The following is a 12215-nucleotide window of genomic DNA, read 5'->3' as shown; positions in this document are numbered from 1 at the left end:
CCCCGGACACGTCACTTGTTATGTATGTCATCCTGGCACTTATTAAAGTCAGATTGCATCAACACCCCACTTTAAATCACCAGCTGTTTGGATGGAGTCGTCCAGATTACTGTTATAAACTCTGTCATGGAATAACACACACTCATGCTTGTTAGTTCATGTTTTTCCTGACATAGTTTATGTTGGGCTAAGTGGTTTAGGTGGCACCAATTCATCTTGAGTCTCAGGAGCAATCAATGTAGAGAGCAGAAACCTTTGTAGCACTCGTAGTTTCCTAGCTACTTGCATTTCAGTTGCTAAGAGACAGCTTCCAGCTCTAGCTACCTGTGAACCTTTCAAAGACATCTTCATCCAAATATTTTTCAGTAAACAGTGCTATTCAAGAATTCCTCAAAAGTCCTAATGAAAGAGGAGCAAGATTCCCTGAATTGGAGCAGAAAAGAACAAACTAGTAGTGTTAACAGTTTTCTAGTTTGTAATAAAAATTAATGAGAACATTGACAAGGTTGAAGGGGCTAGAGTCACACCTCCATTGTGCAAGTGTGGGTGGGGGCAGGTGATTTTCACAGTAAGTGTTCTTGCAGCTGCCTCCAGTGATTATTTTTCTGCAGAGGGGGGTACACAGAGTACCAATATGGAAGAGGATGGGGCAAGACCTGTTCTGTGAGCAAAGCTGTGCTCTAATACTTTGTATCAAAACTTTCCCCTCCAGAAATTCCAGTTTTGTGTTAGATTCTGAAGCTCAGTGACTTTTTTACAGAACGGGAATCATAATGGTGTATTTCAAAGGATGGCTGCAAGGGTGAAAAACCTTACTAAAGAATCTTATAAAGCATTAGGTGATTAATTACTATATTTACTCCAATGCAAGACTAGATTATTTTCCCAAATACACTATCAAAAAAGAGGAGTGTTGCATTTGTATACAAGTTACATTTATGTCCAGTAATAAATTTTATGTGCATAACATAGGTTGTGTGTGAACTTACATTGTGTCATCTTTTTAATAAATTTGGTAGTATTAATAGGGAAAAGCTGATCGCCTCAAGCCTAGTGAGAAATATTCTATTTATGCTTTTGATATGTGTGTGCAAAAATTCTGTGATGGTTAGTATGTAATAGCTAGGGGTAAGAGATTAGCACCTCTTCAACCTGCTGGAATGAAGACAAGCTGTCAAAATTTGTTAGCTCACTAAGAAATTGTAACCAGTTTGTTGTAATTATTTTCAGTTGGTAACCAGAGGGAAATTGATAGAAGGAACATTCCCACAGCATGTAAATTAAAGAGGGCTTGTTTAGTGGGCCTGTCACCTTAATTAAATGTTCTATATTTTCCTTGAGCTATTGTTGCAAAGTTGCATCTGATATTTATGTGTCATGACTTCTGTCTCTAATCTGTATAAATATATACCCCAATGCATAGAATTATTAATAATGCAGTATACTTAAGAAAATGCAGCTGTGCTTGCTTAGTGTGTGCATTTATTCACATTGAAGTTACAATATGCAGGAATCCTATGTGAAATACTATACAGCCAACTGAACAGCATCTCTGCTAGTAAGAAAAAGGTGTCATAGGCTGCGGTCACACGGAACAGAAGCCACACAAGTGAGACGGAAAACAGGCGGAGTTTCCAGGCGCGATCTCACCAGCACATCTGGGAAGCGTAGCACTCCCGTGGCTCAACCGAGGCTTCCAGCCGAAACTGCGTGGCAAAAAACTAGTACCTCGGAGGTACTAGTTTCCAGAAACTGCGGGGCAAGGGCTGGCGTCTGATCACGTTTCCGGTGGCATCCGGCGCCCGCCCATGTCCCCTTGCAAATAAGGTGGGTTTTTTTGTCCAAGTCTCTGTGGATGCGCACACGCACCCAACGGAGCATGCGCATTTGTCGTGTACACACACAAAACAAACAGTTTGCCGCGGCGCGCGCTTCTTCGTTGCGCGCCGGCTTGTCCTGTGATCAGCACCTCTCCCTTGCCATGGAACCTCCACGGTACCTCCACAGAACCTCCACGGGAGGTCTGATCGCGTAACAGCACAGTAGTTTGCCCCAGGGCAAACAGCCACGCTTCTCCCCCGCAGTTTCCTGCCCGTGTGACCGGGGCCCTAGTCTTTAAAAAGTCCTTTAGTTAATAGTCTGCTAATTTGTAACACTGTACAAAATCCATTTTATTCCAAGTTTATTTTAGAATGGGTGTCTTAATAAACACAAGGAGGAACTTTGAATTGCATAATGTAAAGCTTTTATTCCATATATTCAGATCAACATGCTATAAAGAACAAGTACACAACAATCTTCTGTTAAGTCTGTTTTGCTTGATTTCATCTTAAGTATCTTCTGGATTAGCAGTTCCAACAGTTCGGCCATTTAAAAAAAGGGTCATTTGTTTTAGAATTAGTATCAGGTTACTAATGTAGGCTCATGGTTGACTTGCTGTTTCTTCTACTTCAGGCAGTGTGTCCCACACAGGCATTTTAATATGTTCAGGAAGCTCTTCCAATCTAGTCTGAAAGCAGAGGTAAAATAATATTCACTAGTGGCTGCAATACGTGGGAAAATACAGTTCTCAATTGTTATCACTTCTACTGGAATCCTTTTAGAGTCTATCACATGCACAAAATGTGTGCCACAGAATGACAGAAATCTTTTGCTGCCTAATTCTGAAAACTCAGAATCAATTACATTTGTTTGAAAAATAGAGAATTGTTCAATTAATGGGTTGGAAACTACCAGCATTTTTGCTCGTAAAAAAAGGGGGGGTCCCCTTTGACCACCAAAAAGGCTGTATTGAGGATCATGAGACCTGCATGGACAAAAGCCACATGGGCTGGGGACTGTAGTATGGAGGAACTTCATAAGATTAAAATGGGAGAAAGTTGGCTGGATACAACCCATTATCAAACCATCAGTATGCATATATACAGATTTAGTATCAATATGTATACATAATTCATTCCTTAAGTCAAGTTTCTTTCACTTAACCATCATTCAGTGCTATCAACATTACTAGTTGTATCATATTCCAGTCCTTTTATTAACCATTCTCCCTTACAGTAGATTGAAATTTCCCACAAGTAAATGCCACCCTTATCCAGTGTTAGTAAATTCAAAATCAAGTCTTGGTATTTTGAAATGGTTCAGAAGTCAACTATATTTTTACACTACAGATTTAAACTTCGTCGATACCTTTTTAACTTCCATAGCCACCCCTTCAGGTAGGTTTCGTTGGATGTATTCCAAATAAACATTGGCTGTGCTGCCAGTTAAATGCTTTAACTGAAAGAAAAACAATGCTTTAGTTTTCAGATAAATAGTAACTGTCTTTAGTTAATAGAACAAAGCTTGAGTCTGGGCATACGCTTTTGTGTGCGTGCACTCATCTTCAGCTACATTGAAACAGTTTTCCTCAAGCCTTACATATCAGTAGAGAGAGGGTGGGCGTGGGGAGTCAGTTGCCAGGAAGGGGTAGAGTTGATGCATATATCACTGGCCAATAAGTATAGCTGAGATTGGATTAAAGCAGTTGGTAAGACCTGTGAATAGCGGCAAATTAGTATACAAATACAAGCATTAACAGATGTGAGAACTGAGTTTGTCCAGTGGGACCTCCAAGGCCAACAAAGTTCAATTCTGCGTATAAGCGAGAACTGAAAGACTTAGCACATGTAGATATGTAAATGTTATATAATGCAGGCTAGGAATGGTTAGTTCTAGGGATAGCTTCCAGCTCTCTAAGGCAGGGATCACCAGCCGTTCTGTGCCTGTGGCCACCTTAAGGTGATGGGAGCAATTGCTAAATGGCTGTTGCAAGGGTACAGCCAAACACAAAATGGCTGCTGTGGGACACTGAGCCAATTTGCGGGGATTGTGCTTCATATATGAGAAGATACATCAGAATCCCACAAAAGTAGTTAATAATTAGCATATAATGGGGGATTAAAATGGGATTCCTTTAAAAAATGCGGGGGGGGGGGAATAAAACACAGAAGAAACCAAAATGGTGGGGAAAACCAGAGGGGCAACATTCCATAGAAACCTTTCTGCTTTCCTTCTCATCTACCCTCCCCCACCTCTGGCCAGTCAGTTTGCTTTGGTCCTGGGCTGTACCAGCAGCACACCAGAGAAGGGCTTTTCTCTCCTGTTCAAGGCAGTCTGCTTGCTTTGGTCCATTGCTGCCAGCAGATCTAGTTGCATAGGGAAAGGGTCCCCCCCCTTCAATGTGTCAGTCAGCTTCCTCATCCCAAGCACCGCTGGGGTGGGAGAGAGAGAAGGCTCCTCTCCCCTCCCCCCTTTCAGGCCAGCCGGCTTGCTTTCCTGGGCTGCAGCACTTGGAAAAAGAGCAAACTGATAAGTTTGCACTGGAAGGGAAGGGCTTTTCTTTCCCCACTGACCTTATTCTCATCCTGAGCTGCAGTAGCAGCACTTGGGGCAAAAAAGCCCATCGGCTGGAGCAGGAAAGGAAAGGCCTCTCCTTCCCCCAACCATGCAGAGCTGGCTTGCTCTGGAGCTGGGCTGTCGCAGTGCTAACGACCACAACAACCCCACTGGCTTGTGCGGTGGAGGGCTTTTCTCTCCTCCCCCCAGGCCTGAACGGGTGGGAAGGGAGGGGTAATGTTCAAGGTTGGCAGCTGCTTGCTTTTGGTCACACTGAAGCAATGTAAAAAAACATCTGTACAGCCAATCAGAAGCCCTGCTATGCAAAAACCCAAATGGCTCCACCCATTGCCTGTGGACTCATCATTGCAGAGTTAAAGCATAAGAATCCTGCAGATGGGCTCTTAACCAAGAGTTATAGACGTGTGTTGAGAGAGTAGAGAAACATTTTCTCTTGTAATTAAACATTTTTCTATGTTCTACTGCATATATTTAATAGAAAAGAAAAATACTTTCAGACAACTGTATTCAGATTTGCTAAAATAATTTGGCATCCATTGGAACACTAACACTTGGTCTGTTGATAGCTCTATAATTAAAGCTATAAAATGAATTCCTCTAATTAGAAGTACACTTACCTCTACACACCGGTAATGCGTTCTCATTTCATACTGAACTCTGTGCTTCTTGTAAATGTGCACTGATTTCAGAAGAGTGAATCGTTCAATCTTCTTTGGCGGCTCTTCTCTAGGAAAAAAACAGTGGGTTTACCACTTGTTTCAGACTATGTAATTTCTATTAAGCTGTTTGGCAGAGAGTGTTGAGAAAGGCTGACTGTTTCCCTCCCCTGAACTAATGGTGGAACTGCAAATTTGTTGGCCAGGCTACTGCCTGCATGCCAAGAAACCAACTATTTTCAGCACGAGAACATCCTGTAAGCAAATAACACTTCTTGCATTACAATCTACAGCAAAATGCTTGAAGTCAGCAGCAACACTGAACTTTTATTCACAATATGACAACCAGATTTAAAAAAAAAGGAACACAGAAGACAACTGCCAGCTGCAGTCTCATTAAAATCAGTGGGCTTAGATTGGCATAGCTTCACAGGATTACAGATTACCTCTGCCTTCAGGAACATTTAACTACTACCCACTGTTAAGCACATTTAAGTTGCAACCGACTCCCAGTGAGCCCCATGGGGTTTTCCAGGCAAGAGAATCAGCAGAGGTGGTTTGCTATTGCCTTCCTCTGCATAGCAACTATGGTTTCCCTGGTGGACTCCCATCCAAGTACTAACAAGGGTCGGCCTTTCTTAGCTTCCAAACACTGACAAACATGGGGTAGTCTGGGCTATTCAGACTGCTACCTTTAACTACTATCTAGGATAAAAACATTCCTATAACAAACAGTTCCGATTTGTATACTCAAACACTATTGCATTACATAGTTAACTAGCACTAATCAAGTCATCCAAGGGTCTTGTTCCAACAGAAGGCAAAGATATCCACAATCTCAGATAGTACCGTGTTGAGCTTTTGCTCACAGAAGGTAGAAGGAATCTGGGTAGACACTTTACAAAATGCCAGTTTCTCTTCCACCCAGAAGAAATATAGTATATTTCTAGCATACTTTGGGCAATTCCATCTTGGTTTCACCATGCTAGTGGATCTATTATATTAGCAGATTTCCCTTTTTGAGCCAGTTTGGTGTAGTGGTTAAGTGCGCGGACTCTAATCTGGGAGAACCGGGTTTGATTCCCCATTCCGCCACTTGCACCTGGCTGGATGACCTTGGGCAAGCCATAGTTCTGTCAGAGCTGTTATTGAAAAAGAGCAGTTTCTGTCAAGAGTTCTCTCAGCCCCACCTACCTCACAGGGTGTCTGTTGTGGGGAGGGGAAGGGAAAGGAGTTTGTAAGCCACTCTGAGACACCTTTGGGTAGTGAAGGGCGGGATATAAATCCAATCTCTTCTTTTATTCCCTACTCTCAGGATTGTTCCAGGTGATCAGGCACGTGATCATTGACTCCGTTCCTCCTCCCCTCACACAGTCCAGTTCAATTGCCTTCAACTACGCAAGGAAGGAAAGGAGGGGAAGCACATAAGCCTCTCTCTTGTGAGTGCCATGATGTGGCATTAAGTTAGAACCACTCCACTCTAATAATAAGCCTTCAACTATAGGTCAGATTGCCTATTCGGTAAAGTGAGCCCAGTTACTGAATACTTACACCTTTTCAACAGAAATGCCAAGTTCTTTAGCAGCAAGCACTATGAAATATTCATAACTGTCCAACACAGTTCTGTCGTGACCTTTAACCAAAACAGCCAGTTTCTTATACAGTGTGTCTGGCTCATCTGAAACAGATACCTAAATGTATGAACAAAGAGAAATAAGCAAGTTACCATTCATATTCTAATTATACTTCCTAAGATTTCATTGCTCAATTATTCAATCCAAGTTAAGTTATTATATACTTTGCTGATTCCAAAGGTGACAATATTTGCATAGATACTGCCATATAGGAAAAAGGCCCGTTGTGGAAATAAATACAGTGGCCTCTAGAAAGAGGCTCTGGGCGGGTGCCCCAGCCTTGGACACTCAGTGTCAATTTGCTGTGGCAACCTCAGCAGGGTATAATGACACTGAGTCCACCATTTTCTCCAGAGGAACTGATCTCTGCTACCTAAAGTACAGTTGTAATTTTGAGTGATCTCCAGCCCTCACCTGGAGATTGGCAACAATGGTTCCCCAGAAAAGAATAGTTGGATTGGAGGGTGGAGTCTATGGCTTTGTACCTGTCCGAGGTCTCACATCTCCTGAAACCTCACCCTCTCCAGGCTCCATCCCTCACATCTCCAGGAATTTCCCACCTGGAGTTGGCAACCCTATCTCCTTCCCAGCCAATCATCAACCTACCTTTATTTTCCCCTCACTCTTCAGATTTCCACCTCCCACACACCTGCAGCCTCTCCTGTGCTCTGAAACCCTGACTGCTACGTCACATTGGCTGTCATATGGGGGCCACCTCAGCAGCATATAAGGATACAGAGCCCACCATTTTCTCCAGGGGAACTGATCTCTGCCATCTGGAAAGCAGTTGTAATTCTGAGTGATCTCCAGCCCTCATCTGGAGATCGGACACATTTTTACCTCAGAATAGCAAACTGGCTAGAATGTTAGAGGCAAAAGCCAATCAAGTCGCATATGCAAACGACCTCTGTGTTCCGAGGCAGAGGCCAATGAGGCTGCATATGCAAATAACCTCTGTGTTCTGACTGGCTATGGGGGGGGGGAGGAACTGCAAAATGTTTAGAATGTTGGAGGCAAGACTCAGGCAAAGCAGTCAGTGGATAGGGAGACCCTCTGAATGACAGATCAGAGAGCAAACTGATTTTGGAGCGTGTCGAATGTTCTAGAGAAGTGCCACTACCATTCGGCTTTTATTTATAAGGGAGATATTATAATCTGCCTTGAGTTGCTTAGGACAACAGATGGGCGAACAACTCAAAAATCGCAATCTAAAAGCTAGATTCCCCAGTATTCTTAAACTTACCAGAGAGTTTTCCTTGTGTTGCTGAATGTCTGTATGGGCTCCAGAAAACTGAAACCACATCAGCTGCTTGTTTCTAAAACAGTAAAACAATGAAAAATTGAATTACTACAATATCTGAAATACAAGTATTTTGAAAGCACATTTGTTAAATGGTAAACTTACTGGGGAAAATTGTATTGCTTTTGCAGAGCCCCGTTAACTAATAGAAAGTTCTCTGGTCCCTAGAAAATAAGAAATAAACATAGTAATACTTGTTTTATTCCTATTATATAATAAAATATAGCCTTCAAGTTACATAAAGAAAATACTCCTACAAGCTAGTAAACCACTACAATGATCTTTTTATTAGTACCCATTCATCACTAATCACAGCCCCAGTTGGGTGCTCTACACAAATTCTCTATTCCAACAGCATTTCATATTTGGTCTTTGTATTTTTATGATCGCTTTCATGGTTCGAGCCAGGTGTTGGTGGGTTGCTGCTTGTCCTTCCACACCCCAGCTTACTTTCTTCCAGAGGCTAGGAATCCTTTGCCAATGCTTCCAGATGCTCCCAGGATCCCTTACTAGTTTAGGCTTGTTAAATCCATTGCCTGAAGCAATGAGAACTACCAAAGGCAGAGCTCTCCTGTGAGGATAGCGAACACTCCTATACTAACTGGTAGTGATCCTTACAGAAACAGCCAGGTCACAGAGGCTCCCATAGAGCTCCAGGCAACTTGTATTCACAAATTAAGAAACTATGAATATCTGTTGCAGTTCTACTTCATAAGCAGCTGAGGCACAAGTGATGATAAAAAGCTGACTCCATGCTAGTTCTTTAGGGCTGCAGTCCTCTGTAACAGACATGTCATCAGAAATTCACAGTAAAACTACTGTGGAAAGCTATTTAGGGAACAAACTTTTGATTAACAAGCACTAACACCGCACTTATCAAGGTAAGCATATAAACTTTTCAGTTGTTGGAACATGCAATAAATCTTTGAATCCATTAGCTTTCATTGGAAATATGCATCTGCAACATATTACAGCTTGGGGGGAGTGGACCTAAACGCAGCACTGTTTTAGGTCTTATGATTGGTCGTCGTCCCCCCCCCCCTTAAAATTTGAGAGAAAAACGTGGCCTGCGACAGGAAAGGCTCAGGCTCAGCCCCTTTCACATTAAAAAAAAAAATACAGCATAACTGCACGGGGGGAGAGAGTGCAAAGGCAAAAATCTATTCAGCAAACAGAAGCGGTATCGAAGTCACCCACAGAACTCCTTTCGGGTTCTGCAATCAAACTCAAGACACCCGGAACGAAAAGTGACCAATTCTATCGAGCGCATTATTCAGAGCAAAGGGCGGCTCCGCCACCTTGCAGGCCTTGGACATTATCTACTTGGCGACCGCGAGAGATACTCGGCAGCGCAATACTTACTCGCCGGCACCGGTGCCACAAACAACTCAGTCCCCTCCACGCCGCCATCTTGCCTACTACTACGTCCCTTCCTCCTGCAACTTCCTGCTGCCATGACATCATAAAGCGTAGCCTCCGGCATGAAGTGAGCAGCCAGGCACGGGCGGGGCGGGTGACTTCTTTTTCCCCCCCTCTAACGACGCTGTCGGTCGCCGAAATGGGGCCAATCTCTATGGAGGCCTCAGGCAGCCGACCGTGAAATATGCTTGCGGTTGAAACCAGAGAAAGAAGAAAGTAGCACACTGACAGTTCCTTCGTCTGCTCACCAAATTTTAGGGTTATTTTTAACACCATAACTGGTTCTAGTTCGAATATTCAAAGCGACAGCTGTGCACAGGAGTCGAGGGAAAGGCGCAGGTCCTTTGCGTTGGCTGAAACGTGTTCTCCCCACTCACCCCCCAAATCAGAAGCAAAGACACGAATGGGCGTGCTTGCAAACTCATGTGATTCCCTGTCCCTGCAATTAAAAAAGAAATCATTTCTCACTTATATTATCCTTCAGGTACTATCGTCCTACTGCAGAAGACGCATATGTCGGACTGAAAAGATTACTCCTATGTTATGGGGATCTGAAACTGAGTGGGTGACTGACGGACATTGACTTTGCAGCGTAGTCCACTATAATCGCCATACTGCAGAATAGGTTGAGGAAGGGACGTGGGAGCCACTTGCAGCCTAGAGAAGGAATTGTGTTCCAGCAGCTCGCCAGTTCCGGTATCAACTGAGCTGCAAACTCACAAGCCCTCTCTCATTGCCTACTGCTTGCAACATAGGAATAATCATGCTGGCATACCTTATAGGATTTTGTAAGTATTACTGTGTTAATGTTTATCAAGTATTGACCTGCTGAAAACAAATGCAGATTTATTATAAATAATCCTAGGAATAAGGCCCCTTGTGGAAACAAATACAATGAGCTCTAGAAAGAGGCTCTGGGTGGGTGCCCTGACCATGGGCACTAAGCATCAATTTGCTGTGGCCACCTCAACAGGGTATAATGACACAGAGCTTACCGTTTTCTCCAAGGAAACTGATCTCTGCCCTCTGAAGAGCAGTTGTACTTCTGAGTGATCACCAGCCCTCCCCTGGAAATTGGCAACGATGTTTCCCCAAGAGGAAATAGCTGGTTTGGAGGGTAGAGTCTATGGCACTGGACCTGTCTTGGAGGTAGTAACCCTATCTCCTTCCCAACCAACCATCAACATACTGTTAACTACCCCTCTGACTTCAGCTTCCCATCTCCCTGCCACACCTGGAGCCTCTATGTAGGAAAAGTACAGTCTTTCTCCTCCCCAGTGGGGACCCAAGCAGGAGGTGAAGTGATCTCAGCAGGGTGTAATGACTCAGAGTCCACCCTGCAAAACAGCCATTTTCTTCAGGGGAACTGATCTTTGCCATCTGGAGAGCAGTTTTAATTCTGAATGATCTCCAGCCCTCACCTGGAGAATGGTAGCAGTGGTTCCCCAGGAGGAAATGGCTGGTTTAGAGAGTGGAGTCTATGGCATTGTACTTGTCTGAGGTCCCACTGCTCCTCAAACCCCACCCTCTCCAGGCTCCACCCCTCAAATCCCCAGGAATTTCCCAACCCAGAGGTGGCAACCCTATTTCCTTTCCCAGCCAACCATCAACATACCATTATCTGCCCCTCTCTTCAGGTTTCCATCTCTTCTCCCCTCCCTGTAGCCTCCACCTAGGAAAAGTACTCTTTCTCCACAGTGGTGACCAAAGCATCTCACATCATTCTCCTCTCCCCTTTTTGATTTGCACAACAACCCTGTGAGGTAGGTTACGCTGAAAGTCTGTGAGCGGTCTGAAATCACCCAGTCAGCTCCCACAGGAAGAACCTGGGTCTGGAATACCCTACTCTGAAGCACTAACTGCTACGTCACACTGGCTCTCTTGAGGGGCCAACTCAGCAGAGTATAATAACACAGAACCCTCCATTTTCTCCAGGGGAACTGATCTCTGCCATCTGGAAAGCAGTTGTAATTCTGTCAATCTCTCCTGGAGATTGACAACAATTGTTTCATAGGAGGAAATGGTTGGTTTGGAGGGTGAAGTCTATGGCATTGTACCTGTCTGAGGTCCCACCACAAACTCCTCTCCATGATCCATCCCTCAAATCTCCAGAAATTTTCCAACCTGGAGCTGGCAACCCTAGTCAGAATGGGCCCCAATGAGTTCGCCACAAATGCCTGGAAAGGGCTTCCTAAGTTTTGTTGCTGACAGGACCAAGCTTGGTTGCCTAGCAACAGCCACTGAGGGAAAAGATAGTCCCACAGGGGCCAAGCAGAATTTTCTTCGTCAGGAGAGTGTTCAGGCTGGCAGTGGGTGGGGAGAGGAGCGAACTCAGCACCCAGCCAATGGCACGGGAGTACTCTTGAGTGGCAGTTGGTGGGCCAATGGCTGATGGAGTGCACTGCACAGCTAATAGGAGAGCTGGAAATGGCCAATACGTAAGGAAATGATATAGGATTCCCGTTTAGTTTACAATTCCCTTTATCATCATACAGACCTTTCGAAAAATAGACTTTTAAGACACATTTATAGGAACTCCCCAGTGAAGATTTTAATTATTTGTCACTCATTCAATCTCAACAGAGGAAAAATAATTTAGCCATTATTTTGTACAATCAGGATTGTTACATAGTAGTTTAAAACGGCAGACCAGAAGTTACACACTCTTGCCTTCACCTAATAGTTGCAGCAAAGGCTTTTCCCCGTTCCCCAATAAAATCCCTCAGTGTTCAGCAAACAAAACAAAAAGTAATAATTTGACTGCTTGTGCCAAAAACTTTTAAGAGCGTTGAAGGTGGAATGAAAGGA

General features: G+C 43.8%; 1 protein-coding gene across 3 annotated transcripts; it reads right to left on the bottom strand.

The window, feature by feature from the left end:
* Positions 1-2232: 2232 nt before the first annotated feature.
* On the bottom strand, positions 2233-9440 carry MRPS10 (mitochondrial ribosomal protein S10). 3 transcript variants are annotated; one of them, XM_015411109.1, is made up of 7 exons: positions 9351-9440; positions 8094-8152; positions 7932-8004; positions 6606-6745; positions 5016-5124; positions 3190-3279; positions 2233-2509 (listed from the first exon to the last, which is right to left on the bottom strand). In XM_015411109.1, exons 1-7 carry the CDS (start codon positions 9396-9398, stop codon positions 2423-2425), a joined length of 606 nt encoding a protein of 201 aa, XP_015266595.1. In that variant the 5' UTR covers positions 9399-9440; the 3' UTR covers positions 2233-2422. The 3 variants fall into 3 exon arrangements, with proteins under 3 accessions (XP_015266595.1, XP_015266596.1, XP_015266597.1); XM_015411110.1 differs by lacking the exon at positions 9351-9440 and adding an exon at positions 9186-9344 and having other exon boundaries at positions 2248-2509; XM_015411111.1 differs by lacking the exon at positions 8094-8152 and having other exon boundaries at positions 2248-2509; positions 9351-9416.
* Positions 9441-12215: the final 2775 nt, after the last annotated feature.

Source organism: Gekko japonicus, unplaced genomic scaffold (genome assembly GCF_001447785.1).
Source record: "Gekko japonicus isolate JY-2015 unplaced genomic scaffold, Gekko_japonicus_V1.1 scaffold723, whole genome shotgun sequence".
NCBI lineage: Eukaryota > Metazoa > Chordata > Lepidosauria > Squamata > Gekkonidae > Gekko > Gekko japonicus.
Note: the sequence above shows the minus strand (reverse complement) of the source record. Positions and strands in the feature narration are given on the sequence as shown.